We start from the raw sequence: 19,496 nt of genomic DNA, 5'->3' as shown, positions 1-19,496 counted from the left end.
AAATCTGAACACTAGAAATCAGAAAGATATGGAGAGATTAACTGCAGATGCTACAGACTCTTGCAGTGAGATTTTTCTGGTGGGGAACATTTCACGTACGCAGTCTTCAAGAACTCAGAGGCAGCATGTTAATTGCAATAGGAGACATGGTATATGAGTTGGACCACGGCTTCAAGAATCGCCCCTCTCTTGCTGTATTTCAGTTCTAGACACTTCGCTGCCACCATGCTCAGATAAAGTTCCTGCAAGCACAGTCCTAGAACTGTCTGCAGACACTAAGAATCCTGAATGAGGAAGAAAGGAGAAAACAAAAAGAAAAAAGAAAAGAGTCTTTGTATTTGAGCTTCATTACTTTCCATAGTAAATATTGCAAGGTTAGCTGAAAAGATGTAATGAGTTCGTCTACCTCAGACAATCCAGTCAGTAATGGACGAGGCAATGTGTCATGACTCTGACAAGGAAGGTCAGTGGAATATTCCAACCTCCATCCATTAAGAAGTTGGGTGAGTTTCCAAAAGGAAAAAGTCAGAAAGGTTTCCTGTGTGCTGTTGGCTGGGAGCCTCCCGTACAGCTGGCTCCTCCACAGCAGCTTCTCCCTACAACACAACAAGAAAAATCCACCACAGTTCTTTGTCTCACAATGATGGGCAAGTGAAAACACATCCAGTTAAGTTGGTAAAACAGGGGCAGACTGTCTCTGCTTGGATGACATGAAAGAATCAAAGATCACTTGCAAAAGCCTTTGCAGAGCAGATATTAGATGAGACCAGATGCTAGGATCTGCCATTCTTCAAGAAGAGTCTGATGAGGTCAGGTCTGTGGTGCATCAAGCAGACCTCAGAAGTGAGAGGGATAGTCAGTCACCTTGTCTACCAAGAAGACGAAAGGATAAGTGGTGGTGGCAATGATGAAGACATGCAGTTCAGAATGAGATTTTTCTGCGGGCTGGATGAATTTCTCCAGCTCACTGAAAGAATGGCAACAAACTGAATCAGCAATGAGGCACTGGCGATGATTCTCCTAAATCTCAGTGTTATGCCACATGGTTGAACAGAGGGCAAAGGAGTTGTGTTTCCAACCCAAACACAAGGACCGGAAGATGAGGAGTGGTGCTAAGGAGAGGAGCTCACCAGTGAGAGGTAGAGACCTCTTCTTACCTTTGAGTTGGAGGCACGTCCCAAACCAGTAGGTCCGACACGAAAGGCAGGGGGCAGCCTGCCACTGCTGAATGTCCTGAAATCCGACTAAGCAATGTGGGTTGGCCCTTCTTCCCACTTCTAGGAGTCAAAGCCTTGCAAGGGAAACTGATCTTCAGAGAATGTTGGAACCCTAAATTCTGAACACAGACACTTTTTGCGTTGGTCAGTGACAGACAATGAACAACCCCTGAAGCCAGACATCGTCTTAGACTTAAGATGTGGGTTCAAGCAATTTGTGGCATCACTACTAAAACTTAAAAGAAAATGTGATTTTGAGAACAAAGCATTCTCAGGTCTTACATGGTCTGCAGAAACAAAAGCAGCAAGGACAAATATGATGCTTAAGTAGGAACAGTCTGAAAGTACATGCACTGTTGTGTGGGGGTGCACTTTGCCTTCAATACGCTTTGCTAAAGGGTCCTCTGATCTGCAAGAGGGTGCCACGAGAGCTCCAGAGGACCTGAGACCAGTTGGAAGACTGCTCAAGAAGAAGCGCCTTTAAGAAAAGATATTTAACTTGGGCCCTGTTGTCCTTAGAAGGTACCTCTAAGGACGGTAGTTCCTGGCTATCATTCTGAAAGTGGAGTTCAGTACTCCTCTGCCCACAAGCCAATAGCACTCCAGCTAATTTACACATTGCATTCTCAACAGAGCGATCATTTTATTTATGACAAGCTGAGGTTAAAAACAGTGCACACCGAATGCCCTTAACAACTGTTCTCTAACCAGATATAGTCAGAATTTTACCTCCAAAACAAAAGAAAACAAAGCAGATGCTTTAGGCCTTTTTTCTCCCCGACAAGCTGAACCATTGCTCTGAGATGGATGCCAACAAGCTAGAGCAAACTGGAGCAAATTCAAAATAAAGCAAGTGAAGCTTGATATGGTATAGACACAAGAGGACTGGCTTACGGGTCATCCATGAAGTCGTAGATCTCCCTCATAGCCACACCTCCCACATTGACAAAAAAGACAAGTCGCAACAGGACCAAGTAGTGTTCTGGCGGCATCCAAAGGACAAACTTCAAGTAAAATGTGTTCAGCTCTGCCAATAAAAACTGAGAAAAAGGACATTTTAATTAAACTCAGAGGACTTCATTGAATGAAGCCTGAAATCTCCCTCTCTCTCTGCATGACTCCCCCCCACCATTTCGCTGTCTCCACAACATCCTAGTCAGTAGCAGTGAGCCCACTGTCAACAGTTGCAATATGAGCAAGAACAGTTTCTTTTTTATTTTTGCATGTTTTGGAAGATGTCTGAAAGCAATAAATACAAGTGAGAAAAAAAAACGTAAATGCTTGTGCATAGCACATGATGCATATGAAATCTGGCCTATCACCACCTCTAGTTTTCAGTAAGTTTATCGGGAGTTTGAAGTAGCTCCAGAACTACTGATAACATATCCTTAGAACAACAACTCGTCCTTTCGCTATCATTTAAAATCTGATTGATGGAACCCAAAATAACGAGAGGCATAAGCAATGCAACCCTCCCCTCTCCTCTTTTTTTACACAGTTATGCAGACATGACATCACTGCCAAGGCCAACTTCGGAGCATTGATTATGTATTTACAGCAAAATGTTCTCAGAGGGAGCAGCCCTGGCAATGTGATTAAGTGAGCAGGTAGGCACAAATTTCTTGCTTCACAAGGAACGATAACAAAAAGCATTAATATTGTTTAGTTCAGAAGAATGCTGCTTATAAACTGGAAGTCAGCTGCAAGCTGAGTTTTCCTAAAGATACGCTATAACTTCCCCAAACTAATACAAATTCAGTGTTTCAGAATCTGCTCCAGCAGCTAAAAACTAACGGCCTTCAGGGAGCAATAAGCTGAATTTAAAGTATGCAAAGTAAGCATTCAGATAAACAAGCTTTTTTTTTTTTCTTCATACTGGCACATTTACTTTACTTCTCCCATAAACTATGGGAACCTCAGCAAGTCTGTTGTGCTACACAAACTTGGCAAAAGTTCTACGTAACAGATAATGGGTGATTTGAACTTGTATTCAAGTGACCGCATTTGCGAACTGCCTGGCACTCGTTGCTGGCACTGCCTAAGCTGCTTAGTTAGTTACAGACAGTACCTTGTTCTTGAAGCACACTCAGGTCTGCAGCTTGACAGCAGCATAAAGAGCAATGTCATTACGAGAAAGAGGAGGTGGTGGCTTGCCAAGCTGACTAATGTGTCCTACTCAGCAAACCGCAATAGGGAACTTCACTGGACAGACCCCAAAATAAACCACCACCAGCTTTCATATTCCACATCTTTCAAGATGATTAAGTGTACTGTTCCAGTAACTGTTACAAAATGCACCGATCTGTTATACCCTGGACCGGATCAATAATACAGAAACTGGCTAATGCCTGTTGTCTTTGTAAACAACAAAAGCAACAAAATGCTTTTTAGTAAAATTTCAAAGTTGCTGAATTAAAATAAGTTCAGGTTGCTCAAAACGAGCCAAGTGACATCCCATAGATACTATGAAGGCCAAAGTCCCCTAACTGACAAAAGCCAGGCAGGTAGTATCTAAGCAAAAGCACTTAAAACACCAAGTTTATCCTCCGTATCAGTGTCAGGTGCAATACCTGTGACAGACTGAATGGAAGTTATGAAGTGAAGATGATGCATTCCCATAATATAGATTTAGCCTCTTAGTTGGCTAAATTAACCAGGTAGACTGTCAATTTGTTGCGACTACTGGAGAAGCTCACCTTCTCTTTCGTTTAAATGGGGCCAGCTAGTTTACCCGAACCCGTCAAGCTGGATGCCATCAGTACTTCAGTCATGCGCTACATGTCCAGTGTAACATAAAAAACAAAACCAAAAGAAACCCCCTCCCAAAAGCCCATCCAGGATAATGGAACAATTTAAGTCTGTATTAAAATATTTCTCAAGGCAAAACTGTGTCCTCCAGGAGCCATACTGTCTAGAGCTAACATACAGCAGCCTGAGGCTTTGATTAGACTCCTCTCCAACTGTAATGTGATATTTATCTGCTTACGGCTAGAGAGAAACAAACCCCTTTCAACCAAAGCCAACATTTTTCATAGCAGCAGTTACTTTCTGAATTACGTGTAGACCATATTTTAAATTGCTTGCATTGTCAATCTTCCAGCTGTTCAGCAAGCAAGAACAAGTATTTATGCAATGAATCTGTAGATTGTACCAGAGACAAGAAAATAGGCACCTTTTCAGTAGGACATGGAAGTGACCTCTTCCAGCCGCAACCGAAAAAACATCACCAGGCCACAGTTTTTGCCTAAGCTACCATTTGTATATTTGCTCGAGTGTTACAAAACATTAATACCAAACGTTAAACCAAACGATCAATAAAGAGGAAGAAGTTTCCTTACTACAAAGATTATGCCACAAACTGCTAGCCATCTGCGTAAGCTGGATGCTGGCTTCCACTCAAATTTGACCCAGCTATATGGGGTGAACTGGAAGACAATTCTCTTCATTTTACCTCTGAAAGAGAACCAGAACATTTTCTTACAATTTTAAGAAATAGCAGGTAAGAGACATCTACTAACACTTCATTTCAGACACCAATCTACTTGCAAAATGTCTCCATTTACTCCACACAAAAAACCACTACTTAATGAGAGCCATTTTGAGTGAGCGTTCTCTCAAGAAGCAGCCTGTATCTGGATTATCGTTTTAAACTTCAGATGTTACACTCATTGTAGCAAGCAATTTCTCAATTCTGCTTTGCTAAGCAAGGACAAGCTCCAAAAAATGCTAGTTCATTACTGGTAGAAGACTATAAGGGATTTATTCAAATTTGAGTTTCAATGTCCCAGTTACATCAAAGTTCTGATTACTGGTGAACTCATTACTTGCAAAAAGGACCAAAAACAGCCTTGCTGTGAATGAAGGAGTCTTGTGGTCATGCACTTGCATCAATCTCATTTCCACAAGACGCCCTCATTCCTAGACATCAAAGTTGTTAACAGAAGGGTATATTTGCAACAATTTCATTTCTAAATTAAATAAAATTCATATAAACAAGCTTCCATGCAGTAATAAGTTACTGGATATTTCAGTCATCTAAACACAGGTGAATTCCATAACTCACATTAATCATAACAGAATAACCTTTCAACAGCTAAGATCTTTAGCAAGGCCCCAAACTCTGGGCTGTGTTACTGCTCGTGGAGTTACTCCTACATCAGCTTACTTGTACGTAGGAATGTTCCAGAGTCCTTGCCATTTGTATGTTTTCAAAGAAAGCCAAGACAGAGTCTTCATCCCACAGTAAATTCCTAATCCGTTACATAAGATCACATCCATTATCCACTGAGAGGGAAAAGAAGAAAAGAAACTGATGACGGATAACAAAAACTAAACTCTGTAAATGGAAGTTACTGTAGATACACATACTTGCAGACACACTCTCGGGGACAAGAAGTGAGTATTCCCAGAGTATTGCTGTGTAAACAGTTTGGAGAAAGAATCTCAACTGTCCAAGTCTACTCAAACAAAGCAAAATTGTTCTACAGATGATGGCTGTAAATCCTCCTTTGCTATATTCATTCTGCTATGGAACAGACCTCCACTACTTACTATCAGCTCATCTCCACTCAGTTAGATGAGTTAACATTAAAAGCACACCAAAAAAATCTTAACGTATTCCCACGGACTGGATTTTACCATGCTCGGTAACTTAATATGCTCTTTACATTTCAGGCTGCCTCTCAAACTATTTATCTCTAGGCTCAGGAAACTAAACAAGTGATTTCTCCCCATACTCTATCTCACTGCTGAGCATTAATTCTGGAGGTGGAGCTCGTGAGCTGAAAAAAATTGGCTGTCCACCTCATTCACAGAATCAGAGCACAGAGTGTTCATTTCATTACAAGTTTTTTTGAAGGCAAAATAGATTTGCTCCTGGAGAAAATCCTGCTTCTGCTCCTTTCTTTATAAAAATGCATTTACTTCTATGAATGTAACCATGTGGCAAAGAATTATAAGCCTAGGAAAAAGATTGTACTGTAAGAAAAATTAAAAAATATATATGTGTGTGTATATATATATATGGCATCAGAACCAGAGCTGCATGTCCTGAATGCAGATAATTTTGACTGCTCCAATAATCAATTTATATTACATAGGAAAAAAAAAAAAAAGTGTGTCATTTTAAGCCATAGAGCTTGCTTCTCCCACAAACTAAATCACAGTAATCGCTCTAGCTTGAAGAGCCATACAAGCAGTATTTTAAAACATGTATGGTTACAGAGTATCAAGTGCAATGACCATGCAAGCTTTTCCCTAACACAAATATTTATCATTCCAAAAGGCTTTTATAAACCACACTAAAACTTCTAAAAGTAATAATATTTACTGTTTTCTGAAAAGAGTGAAGATAGGTTTACATGAAAGGAAAAGCTGAACATAAATCACACAGAGCCTGTTTTCTCAGCAGGCAAGAAGAAATGACCCTCTGAAACTTTATACACAAAATATTACATTTCTCTTAACTTCAGATTTTGTGGTTTGTACCATCGTCAAGTATAGGCAAGTGCTCAGTGTAAAGCTTTAGCTTCTCCCTCTGGTGTGGAATGAATCAAAACAAATATTTAACTGTGTGCAATAAAGTTGCCATTCCACAGAAAAATGTGACAAACCACAAGATTATACACGTACAATGACAAACATATCACAAGCTCAAAATGGAGAAGCGCCAACGTGCCTGAGCTGCAGTGGTCACACGCACATTTTTGGCCGCATCCACATCATACAATTTAGTTTTCACCATTTCCTGCCCCCCTTTCCCCTAAAACATATACTTCAGTTTATATAAATACGTCTTATGCAGTACATACGTGATCCCACCAACATTCGCTGAAGTTTGGAAGCTGGTGCTCCAGACTGTATTCCAGAAATTCAAACATTACACTGATGATCATACACATCCACCAGTCTCGAATCATTAATGTCTATATAAAGGGGAAAAAAAAAAAAGAGTCTTTCAAATATCTGCAAAGGTTATATAACATATTAAAAACCATTACAAAAATGAATACTTGCACACCGGACTGAGTAGGACCAGATACCATTTACATTAGTGTTCCTTTAGAATAATAAATAAAGGAAAACTCCATAAATACCGTAAAGACACAGGCTGGATTTATAGTTTCTCAATGCAGTAGGGACAAATTATTATGCTATTTTCTAGCCTGAAGACTGACTGCATGAGGAATAGGAGCTTAATCCTTCAGGACCCTGAACACAGTGAGCATACATGGCTTGACTGGTTGCCAGTTATTTCTACAGTTGAACATCTTGTCTCCAGTATCCAAAATGATCAGGAAACTCATGACGATTTTATTCTTATGATGTAACAGTCTGGTAAAGGCCAAACGGTCCCAGGTCTCTAAACTTATCAAATATACAGCCCAATAGGTAAGAAAGACACTAAAGAGCATAGATGATGACATTGATATCATCACGTGAAGGGGGAAGGCAGGCATACGGGATTCAGTACGGAGGAAATAAGTCAAACGAATGGAATTCCTGGGTGCTTGACCACCACAGGTAGCGTTTTTCTAGTGCAGCTCAAAAAAGGCTAACCCAGAGCCTGCCTAAGGCAACCTTTAAAGTAGGTACCTGTGGCAAACCTCATCCAGGACTGCATCAGAATACTTGGGTCTACTTTATCCCAGCTGACACCTTGTTTAGGTGAACAAGAAAGAAGAATATCCCCTTCCACATTCAGATTAAGGATTCAGCTGAGCTGCACTCCTAAATCTTATGTATCGTCTTAGCCTACTGTCAAAACGTGGAAAGAGATTTATAGTAACACTCTACTTCATATTTGCAAGTGGATAAGAGCAAAGTCAGCTGGTACATCTATACTGCTGCATGGGAACTCAAGTGCATACGCAAATCCTCAGCCGGCTGCCTGTAGGGAAGGTGGCAACTGCAAATGTGCTAGTACTGATTAAGGAAGGAAGATGCAACTTTGCGTTGACCTCCTCAACCAGAAGGTAAAGATATGCCTCATCACACTGGTTTTGAAAACAGTTATTCTGACAATGTGTGAGCTAAATGATATCAAAGCGAATGAGGAGGCCCACCATTATTTCTCACAAATGAGACACATTCATTTTCAATACTGCAGCTGTGATGCTTTGAGGTACAATGTAAGAGTTTGTTACTCAAACCAGAAACAAATCAGAAACGCATGCTCACCTCTGTTTACAAGGACAATACACCCAACTTCTGTTTTTTTATAGAAAAATATGTTAACTGACAAAAAATAAAGCAGACAGTTTCTTTCTAGCTTAGCAGCATAGAAATTAACACCTTGTGGAGAGTGCTGGGCTCTTCAAATCAGACTGCACGTCGACAAGATGATATGTTATCTCAAGCATTTTTGTGGAAACATTCTCACAAGTCACTTTAATATAAAACCATGGCTTCTTCCAGGGCAAGAGAGATAATAGCTTGATTGAAGAGACTGGATTCTTGAATTCTACCCCATACTAGTTCTTCAGGAATATGTTACTATTCTGCTTATGTCTTTTTTACCAGGCTCTCACTATTTAAGCACTCTGGACTTTTGAAGAAGAAACAGATACAAAGCAACAGCCATAGCTTATCTTTAAAGCAGGCTGTGCTTTTTCAATTTATTATTTCTGGTGGTCTTGTAGGTAAAGAACAAACTAGGTCTCCAGGGCCAAGTAGTTAGCCAGTAAGTTTGTCTAGCTAACAAAGAAAAAGCAGCCAATATTTAGACCCAAGTATTCACCAGATGTATCAAGTGTGTTCTGCCAGACACAAGCACAGCTGGAGTTACTTCCACAGTTGGCTGACATTTACTAAAAAGTAACAAGAATTGAAACATTACCCTTTCCATAATTTAAAGTCCTGCTCTGGAAGCCATTGGGAAAGGATGAAAAGTTTGCCTTGGAATAACACTAGTATATCATCATGCATCTGTGATTTGTTAACAGTAACTTTCACTGTCTGCACCGAACGCTATCTTCCTCACACTTGATATTCAAAGGTCACTCAAGGATTTACGTTGCTGCTAAAGTAAAAGTTTTTAACTTTTATTGATCTGACCTCAGAATTTGTTACAGTGGAGGAGGGAGCCTGTCAATGTAATGTTACTAAGGAAAGAAATGAGATGACTTAGCATGGCCAGAAGAAGAACAAAACAACAAAAAAAAGCTTTTCAGGTTCTACAAACACTTAGTCTACTTCACAGATGACTGCCTAATATAATTGATCATGAACACTGGCATCACTAAAACAGAAGCAGCCTGGCTTTAAAAGTAGTATAGTACTGTAACAGAAATGTAACAGAAGACCAGTTCTTACTTTTAGGTACCAGCCAAAAAAGTGAGCAGGAACAAATCCATCCAGTTTGTCCTAAAAAACAAGAAGAGAAAGCAGGTCACTTTGCCCTATAAGCAATTACCAATTCTTGAGGCTTAGAGTTTTCCAGGAAAAATGAAGCAATAAGCTTAGTTATTTCACGTATAAATACTGGATACATTTAAGCAGTTTCTTTGTTCTCAAATACAGCAAACAAGCTGTTTTTAAAGCAAAGTCAGAAAATTTAAGGGGTAGAAATTGGAATTAGGATTGTATTGATAAAGCAGAGACAGCCTTTTAATTCTAATGTCATGTTCCTTACCTCCCAAGTGGCAATAACGGGACAGAAGCAGAACACATCCAAGCCAGGCATAACAGGGCAAGAACATATATTTCGCCATCTTACCACCACCTTGTATCTAGCGGAGTTTCTTAAATCTCATCAGTTCTGCCAACAAATATCCATGGGCAAAGAGTGCCTTTCCTCCTCCTAGTGTTGGTTCAACACTAGAAGAGGACAGCTATTACTGCTCTCAGTCATTCTGAGTTATTCCTGAGGTCCTACAGGTTGGATGGTAGCCCCAAAGAATTCAGTGCTCCTCACTACACACGCACTAACAATTTCACAGAATTATGGAGCTGTAAGGAAGTAATCATAATCCCTTTGCCCTTAAATTTCAAGCCTTCTGTTTGCCAGCTAAAAACAATATCCTGACAGTTTGTGATATTCCAAGCCAGGGTTCAAGAAAGCGCAATTTATGGGTTGCTTGGCAACACGTAAAAACGATTCGAACTTTGTGCCTCTACGTGACTGTGCGCAGAAAATTCCCTAAGCACACAAATAAATCCAAACTCTTAGGGGAAATGGTTTACAGCAATAATCTGAGAAACAAGGGTAGTTAAACAATTTACCTTCCTCTTCTGGCAATGTAATTGGGATAGAAAGAGACACATCTCCATCTGATAGACAGAAAAGGTCCACAGAAGAGAAATAAGGAAGCTAAAGATTCTGAAACCGAAGCAGCAAGCATAGTCATGACCTGTTTTCTGATTTAATACTCAGAGAGACTCATGACTGCACTTTAAAGAGTTCAATTCAGCAACCTTTTACCAAAAAATATTCATATTCTTTAGCAAGTAACCGGATTTTGTTTCTTACCCAGATATTGTGAAGTGGATCGGTTTCATTGCCAGGATCATAGATAAGGCAGTTGCCACCGTAGTCTCTTTCTGGCAAGGGAACACCTAAATTCGGATCAATGTACTTCATAAACTGTCTGCCATCTTGCACAGTCTGCAGAAGGAATACAAAACCCACGTTTCCCTCTTAGCAAGTATTAATAGACAGAAAAATATGACAAGAAGTTATTTCAACAGCCTATCTTCAAAATGGATATTTTTTTAGTCTATGTTGCAAAAGAGTTCTTGAAATATATTCAGACGTCAAAGCATAGCATAAGTATACACCTGAGTTTCTGGGCCTCTGACGCCAAATATTAAGGAAACCAATGGCTATGGAATGAACTTAGGATTCACTAAATATGAAAAATCAGAGATAGGAAACTCAGTTTCCTAAGTCACTCTGCCCGCCCTCCCTCCCAAAAACTCAGCACTCTGGACCTGGTACACAACTCATCCTTCTCGCTGCCCCTTTTGCCCTCCTCCTCCCCTCCTTGAGCTTGGTGAGGGTAAGGAAACAGCAGCCAATAACTCAGGAAAAGCTCATTCCTAAAGGATGCATCTCCTACGTTAGTGACCTTCTGGTTTCCTTGAATGGCAAACATCCAGCAGCACTTTAAACATGCAGCTGGAAACTAAATGCGGTACATGCAAACATCAGCAGATTGAGCATGCAGACTACGCGCACTGTTTGCGGGATTAGGCGTGTAGGTGCGCTCAGCTCACTCCAGCTACAGAAAGTTCAGAATTATGCTACATTTCACGGCAGGAAGAAAAAAAAATAGTGCAGATCTCTGAATAAACAGTCAGTTCAAACTAAAGTCCCAATAGCAGTGCAGGTGATAAACTGGAAGCCAACAGCAAGGAAGAAATTACCAAAATACCAGTTACAAAAGGTGACCAAAACTTGGACTAATTTACTGGGAACTCACATGTACATTTGCTGAATACATATTTTCTAATGAAATCACACACTGTCGGGGTGAATGTTTTATAACAGAAGCAATGCAGCAGCTATGACAGAAAGGGAGTAGCTAGCAGACAGCAGGACAGAAAAGGATAGAAAAGCAGAGCAAGGTCAAAAGTAGTTAATGGCAAAAATAATAAAATTATTGAATAAAACTACTAAAGTCACATTAACTAAGACACATTTCAACTATATGAGTGAGCTTGTATTTGCTTTTAAGGAGGTTTAGTCACTTAGAGAGTCAGCATAATTTTAACCTTATTTGAACCCGTGCTAAGTAATATGCATTTTCAGTAAAGAATTGGGCAACAGCTAGTCAGTGTCCTTAACAACTAAATGGCTGATAACTGAACACACTGCCAGAGGAAAGCAAAGCAATTCCAGGCTTTTCTATGAGAATTCAGAAACTACAACAGTACTAAGAAATCAAAATGAAACACATTATTCATTTTGACTGCAGCTGCTCAGGAGTATCATTTACAATGATGCCTGGGAAAAAAAAGAAGTGTGACATGAAACAGCAAGAGCATAAGAATAAATTGGAACTGAGTAAGTATTCCTCAGGGGTGAGGAATAACAAAAAAAAAAAGGCAAGACAGACCTGTTCATGCCTGTGAAAGGATCAGAACTCCACTCTCTCCGAGCAGGGCAGGCAGCCTGAAAGAAACCCTAATGACACATTAGGGCCCTGTGTCAGGGTTTGCATTGAACCCCCAAGATATGTCAACAAGACAGAAACACATCTTTTTCTTTACTGATCTACCATGGACACGTTCTAGCTGCCCATTGAAGCAATAAGCCAGGCAAAATAAAAAATATTGGCAGTTTTGCGTTCTTAAAAGAACTTGGCACTGCCTTTTGGGGAGGTTTGAGGAAAAGAGTCAAGCTGAAAAAGAAATGCTATTTGCAATCAGGCTGGAAGGGTTTGATCAATATTAACAACTTGTTTGCAAAGCAAATATAGTCCAAAAGGAAGACAGAAGATGGATCCCGACACTTCTGAATTCTAGCCCCGCTTCTGCAAGCTCACTTGGCTTCTAGAGGTTTCTTAAAAAAAAAAAAACTTGTTTCTCATCTTACTCTCATCTAAAATGATTTTTTTTAAAGCTGCTTGATCAGTGTGCAATAGTACTCACACAACCCTTTTAAAGGCACCAAATGCTACTAGGTTTCAGAGAGAAGGTCATACTTATCTGAAAAGGAACAACTGAGGACTCTGGCTGGAACCTAAATCTGAAAAGCAGTAAAATCTCTGACAGAACAGGACGTTCCATTCTCATTCTTCAATACCCCCATGTTTCCTTTTGGTTTCGAATCGTTTTGTTGCCCGAGGAGAAGGCCACAATAATTGCATCGCATAACTGAGAAAAGGATGCGTCACCTTCAAAATCTAGAGCCCTTTCTTGACGCTCAAACTTTATTTGCAGTGGTATCTACAAAAGTGCTGATCTACAATTTTAGCAAGTCAAATCAAGTCCAACAGAACACAGATTAAATACCAAACGCACCAACTCCTGGTCATTCGATCTAACCAAGAGCACTGACTCCTTATTAGCTCATTTAAGAAAGCCTCACTGCGGTATGTAATCTGCATTGAGATTAATTGGAGGTTAGGAGAGACAGCAAGGTGAAATATTTTGATATCATCATTTTCTTCAACCTATCAGTCTCATTAAATAGCACAATGTTTTTATATCAAAAAAAAAAGAAGGAAGAGGAGCATCTCCTGTAACCAGTGAGAATTCTAAAGAAACAATACAGAGGATTTTATATCCACGTTAGACCTCTAGTTACCAAAAAGATGGTTTATGTTACTTACCTGAAAGAGTATAAAGATGAGGAAGAGCTCATATACAACGCTGACACAAAGCCAAAACCTCCAGTAAGCTACAGAAACAGACAAATGGGATGTTAGCAAGACTTCAAGCAAAACAGCCATCAATTATTCATTTGCTGTAATGTAACTAAACATTTCAAGAACAGATGCTCTGAGCAAGAAATTATAAAGCACAGTACTCAAGTAACGTATTCGCCATCCTTCCTAAAGGAGCACAACCAGAACGGCTCCTAAATTATCATTCAAACAGGTTACTGTGTACATTTTCCAGCATTGCTCAGGCAATTCCTCTCGCTCTCCCATCCCAGAACATAGGGACCCATGGGAACACTTCAACCCAGTGAACTAAACATTGAAGAATTAGAGGGAGAGACGCATGCCATTCGCAATGTTTTCTGGCAGTCTTTGGAGCAAAACTGTTCCCTTTCTCAACTAATCTAATTTCCTTCTCTGCTATCTCACGCAACCTGATCTTCCCAGCTTTGGTCTTCCGAGTCCTATCACAGCTAACCTGCTTGGCCAACTTCTGCCTATGTCTCACTAAGGCAGGGCAAAGACCAGCAGGAGGGACCACCACTTTTACTTTGGTAAGCCTATCTCTTGCCCTAAAGACAAAGTTCTCTCCTCAATGGGCAGAGCGCATTTCAAAAACACGAAAGATATTTTCACTTTTACTAGGAATTTAATAGAAAAAACAAAATCTTAGCAGGCGCTTAGATGCAAGACCTATGAAATCATCCGAAACTCTTCATTTAAGAGAAACATCATGCAAACCTCAGCTGTTTCAGAGTCTGCAGTTATTTTTCGCCCTCCCAAGACATGCAATTTTAGCTCTTCACACACTCAAGCAACACCTGAATCTAAAAGGTACACAAAATATCTGTACACTTCCAGCTCCATTACTGTCGCCTCAGTTCCTCTGAAAGACCCAGGCCTGAGGTAAAAGGCCCTTCTGACTGTCCTGGACAAAAGCTTTGTGGGTCCACGTGCTGCATCCACGTCCAAATTCATCCTACTCCACCCAGCGACTGGTTTGGCCTCCATTCAGTGAAGTCATTTCTGCGCTCCGAACTCTCATCCAGGGTTTTTATTAACCCCTACAGAGGAGGAAGCAGGCTAATGTAGAGCCAGTACGTGTACAGACAAGAGCGCTCTAACATTTTTTCCTAATCACATTCAAGAATTTACACAGGTTAATTCAGCAAAACCTGACTCATTGTAAGTGGACATTTAAATCTCTCAGCAACATCATGTACTAATCACTTAGGAATGATTTTAATAGACTTTTTTTGAGGTGTTTCCTGTTTGCACTTATAAAACAGAGTTCCTCCATGGTTACACCTAGCTGAGAGTTAGAACTGGTTTGAGGCGGAAAGGAAACAAGATGGTCATTCGTATGGTTGAGTGGGGACAGGCAGCTATTCCACTTCCAAGGAACATGGTTTGCCATGGAAAAACAACAGGAAACTTCAGGCTCAACTTTAGCACCTAATTCTGTTAGCTGCAAGGGAACTTAGCTGTGTGAATGCCTAAAAATCAGGACCATGACATAAACTATGCAAGAATTAGAGATTAACTCCCATCTTGCAGCCACACTTGTTATCAACTCAGAACCTGAAGTCATCTAGACATGGTGTCACAGCACTTAGGAGAGACTTGTTCATCCTCTTGGAAAAAAAACCAAAAAACAAAAGACAAAAATAAATGTCATCTTTGCCCAATTCAGCCTTACGTTGGAGAGAGAAAGAGAGAGAAAGAATCTCTCTCCGTCTCTCTCAACTAACAGCCTGCTTCCGACACCATCATTAAAATAGACTCAAATGTGAAAAGGTGTAACCTTTTCAGCAAAACTGCTAAATTTATCTCATCAAAACGGCCTACTTTACACTTTCAGGAAAAAAAAGCAGCTGTGACCTGGATAACAGGAAGTCCAGAACTCTGCATGTAACAGCTTTCACTGGAGTTTCTGCACTGTAAGATTTTTGCTTCAAGTTTACAAACACAATTGCCATTTCTTAATTACACAAGAGAATGAAGTGTCCTAAACGGTCAATTAAAAAAAAAAAAAAAAGCCTTCTAAACATGTGCTACGTGCTGCACAAAAAAGCCCTCTGTATGTCCTGTTGCTCTTGGTGGATTTCCACTAGCATGTCTACCAAGATATCCTAATTAGCCTGACAATTCTCTTTAGAGCATCGTTTAGGTTGCTGAAGTATCACCTACGCATCAAACTTTGTCACAACACGTTCATAAGCAAAGATTAACGTAGCTCACAGGAAAGATAACCTGAAGCAAAAACAAACTCCTCCAATAAAGGCCTGAACAGCTTCCAAGGAAGGAGGACTGCCAGTTCAAACAGGTCGTTTGGCGAACAGCGGAGCTAGGAAAACCTCCTTTCCTATAGCTCTGGGTTTGTCCCTCAGCTTCCTCTAGGGAAGGAAAAGTTGAGTTCAGCCTGCCTTCTCCTGGGTGAGTGCCTCTGTCCGGCTGCCTACTACGCAAAAGTTGTAGAAACAACTTATTTAAGACTTCTGGCCCTCTTTCGGATTTGATTAACTTTCAAATTCACTGGTCGATTTCACTAGGAAGGACTGATTGAGAGTGTACAGCCTGTTGTCCTTCTAGAAGGCAGTTCAGGAAAAAACCCACAAAACTCCATTGGCCACAGATTTATTCAGAAGAGAAAAAAAACTTCTCCCCAAACTGGCACTATTGTACTGCTGGAAAATATTTAAGAATTCTGCAAGCAAGTCTGCAGGATAGAAATACTGTAGTGGCATAAAAAAAAATTATAAAGTTGTTCATTTGGTAAGGTGTTTGATAACATCTTCCCATACTGACTGCATACCTTGAAAAATAAACGCTATGCTCAAGCCAGACAAATTAGCCTTTCGTTAACCCACTTCTCCCACAAGAATTTAACTTTATTCCCTTTCCACACCAACTTCAAACTAACAGCCTTAACAATGCTGTTATCTTCTGATCTCTAAAAACTTGTATGACAAAATTTACACTACTCGCAACCATCAACGTGTCATGTTCTGAAGCTGATGTACAGCTCAGACAACAGAAGAACCTAAATCAGTATATGAGCTTCTTTCTCCTCCTATATACATAAAGTTCTGCCAACAGATGATCTGCAGCTGCTGAATACACTGAGCAATACTTACTGAAGCAAAACATTTAATAAAAAATTAAGGTCTGGTTTAATTTACTGTGCTTTCTCCTCACCAGACATAAGCACCCAAGAGGTTTAAGGATTACTTTATAGCTGTACAACCTACATGTACGCTAGAAACAAGATGTTTTCAAAGCTGTACAAACATTGTGTTCTCTCTCTTCCTGGCCCTGCCTCAGCTTTAGCTATGAAGTTATTTTTGGCATACCTCTATTATTTGTTTTCCTTAAAGGTACTTGTCATCATGAACCTCCCTCAAAGTAGGGCTGTCTGCCTGATTAAGGAGGCCTCAAGTAATTATTTACATACCCAAGAGTTTAGTGATTACTACGCTCAGAGGCTAAATCGTTGTCATTGTAGGGAGACATGAGAACACAAGATGAACACTTAGCAAGAGAGTGTTGCCTGGCCGAGTGTAGAACTAGCCACTTACCTCTATTTATCAAAAGAGGTTTGAGTTTGACCTATGCAACGTGAAAGGCTAAAAGGAGTTAAAAAAAGAAAAACAACCCTCTTGAGAGCTGTACTAAGTTATTTGTTCGAACTAACTGTTTATTTTGCAGCTGTTAGGGGGGAGGAAGCACTGAACTGCTAATCAGAAGTTGCAGAGAACATGCACACGGAGAACCAACTGCCCGGTCTGAGCAGTCAGATCAGCATCAGCTGGCATATGCCTGCTTGAACTACTGCTAGAGAGTACAAGATGTCCATGGCCAGCTCAGGTTCAGAAGCACCACCTGTGACCTGGCAGTTGCAGTGTGACTAGGAGGTGGGACAACAGAGTAACTGAGGGAAGATAAGGCTTCAGACTAGTCCTAGCTCCGTGCAGCCAAATTTATATTCCTAAACGTAATGCCTGAAAACATTAAATGACTATGTTAAGATAGAAGAGTTTTAGTTAAATGCTCTGCTTGTCCAAACCCCTACATACAGGGTAATTTATCCCACCCAGTCAGTGAAAAAGCAGGCAATTAGCATCACTATTCCAACAGTCAAAAAAAAAACCTATTCAACAAAAGTAATAAGCACTAAGATTCCTGAATTGTAAAAGTAGTAGTCAGAAAGGGGCACATCGTTAACTATTCCCTTGATAAAGTTCCAGTGAAAGGATTTCTTCTTTGCAGAATTACAAGGTAATCAGCTTCTCCATCCACTTTCATCAACAGCCCACGATACCCGTGCTGTAGCTATTATACGCTGGGACAGGTACAAAAGAGATCCAGTTCTTGTCTGCTCATTTCTAGCTACTTCAGCCCTCYAGCCTACGGTTTACTGAAGAACTCAACAGTTTACTCTCCAAACTGCTTGTGCTGTCAGGCAAGTTGTACTAAGTCAAAATAACTGATGACAAAGGTTGGGAAGATTAAAAGTTATTTCTTAGGGCATTTATTACTGTTAAGGAAGGTGTCATTAAAATTACAATACAGGTGCGTTATCTTGACAAAGGCAATAATGCATCACTGAACTCTTGCAACACCACAGAATAACCAGCTCATTTGGATATTCGAGGCTCCTTAAAGGTTGTTGACAATAAGAATCAAGAATATCTTTTTTTTGCAAAAACTAAAGAGACAAAATATCAGTGACCTTTATCCGTGATTAACATAAGTACGAAATGCATTATTTTCTCCAAATTTGGGTGTTTGCCCAGCAATTAAGGGATCCTCAAGCAAAATATAAGATTTGTCCCCTGTGAAAAATTGTTCCGTGAGAATAAGAGCATCTTTTGCTGGATGGTTTGGATGCTGTTTGTATCTTGCTGAGCCACCAAGAGGCAATGCTCTAGGAACCAAAGGAAGGCCTTGAAGCTATGGGTTTACAGGAAGGAAATGGAAAATGGGATAAAAAGCAGGGAAAGGATGTCAAAAATCAGTCTTTCCTAAATAAACACGCATACTTATTTTCATGGTAGTCCTAAATTTCTGAATTTGGGTAAGGCAATGGGTATGGGTCCATGATGGGAATTATTAACTAAACTGGAGAAAATAGGGAAAGGCCATTAGAAAAATGGTAATGCTGGATGAGCTATTGGCTAAAGCAGACAGAGCAGGTAATACTGGAAGGAAGGGGGGAAAAAAAAACCCACACAACAGTCTGGATTGATACTATTTACATGATAGATCTAAGACCAGTTTCACCGATTGCCTTAGTGAAAAGCAGGTTAATGACACAAAGCACAAAAACAGCAGTAGCGAGGAAGACAGGGACAGCAAAGAGAGAACCAGATAATCTCAAAGGACTGGAGTAATAGAAAAGAAGAGTTCAGACTATCGCCATACACTTAGGAACCATAAGCTTTCGTATATGATGGGAGCTCATCAGCTAAAACAGAAGGTTTGGGTATTATCTGTCAGACACTGAGCTACCACTCCAATGCAGCCATGAAAAGAAAGCACATGCAATATGAAGACACAGCCATCAAGGTACTGACAGAGAGATGTTGGGAAGCATTAATGCCATCACGAAAAACATAAGCGGTAACACATCTGCAATATCCTGTACAGGTCTGGACAGCCATTTTCAAAGAAGATAATTCAAAATAAGACAGAGTGGTTTTGCTAAAGCAAGAAATTCTACGGTGAGATGGCATACGTGAGCTGTGTATAAATTAATCAGGTACATATTTGCTAGCATTACATACTAGCAAACACAAACTATTACAAACACCGAGTAAGAAGAGCTATTTAAACAGAACAACAACATGGACACAAAAAAACAAGCGAAGATATAAAACATCTCCAAACTGGTCACAAATAGGTATAGACAGACTGAATAAGAGGGCTCCAAACCAGAGGAGAGGGGCTCGGG

At 40.2% G+C, this 19,496-nt stretch overlaps 1 protein-coding gene across 1 annotated transcript in view; it reads right to left on the bottom strand.

Moving 5' to 3' along the window:
* Positions 1-19,496, bottom strand: part of PTDSS2 (phosphatidylserine synthase 2) — a 36,968-nt gene that overhangs the window by 6,901 nt on the left and 10,571 nt on the right. The window contains exons 4-10 of the mRNA XM_026082078.1: positions 13,493-13,560; positions 10,687-10,821; positions 9,531-9,581; positions 7,028-7,141; positions 5,383-5,501; positions 4,556-4,670; positions 2,112-2,257 (exon numbers count right to left, since the gene is read on the bottom strand). Coding sequence (XP_025937863.1) covers positions 2,112-2,257; positions 4,556-4,670; positions 5,383-5,501; positions 7,028-7,141; positions 9,531-9,581; positions 10,687-10,821; positions 13,493-13,560 — 748 coding nt within the window. The remainder of the gene's footprint in view (positions 1-2,111; positions 2,258-4,555; positions 4,671-5,382; positions 5,502-7,027; positions 7,142-9,530; positions 9,582-10,686; positions 10,822-13,492; positions 13,561-19,496) is intronic.

This window comes from Apteryx rowi, unplaced genomic scaffold, assembly GCF_003343035.1.
Source record: "Apteryx rowi isolate R43461 unplaced genomic scaffold, aptRow1 scaffold_566, whole genome shotgun sequence".
In the NCBI taxonomy this organism is placed as follows: Eukaryota; Metazoa; Chordata; class Aves; order Apterygiformes; family Apterygidae; genus Apteryx; species Apteryx rowi.
This window is presented reverse-complemented; position numbering and strand designations above follow the sequence as displayed.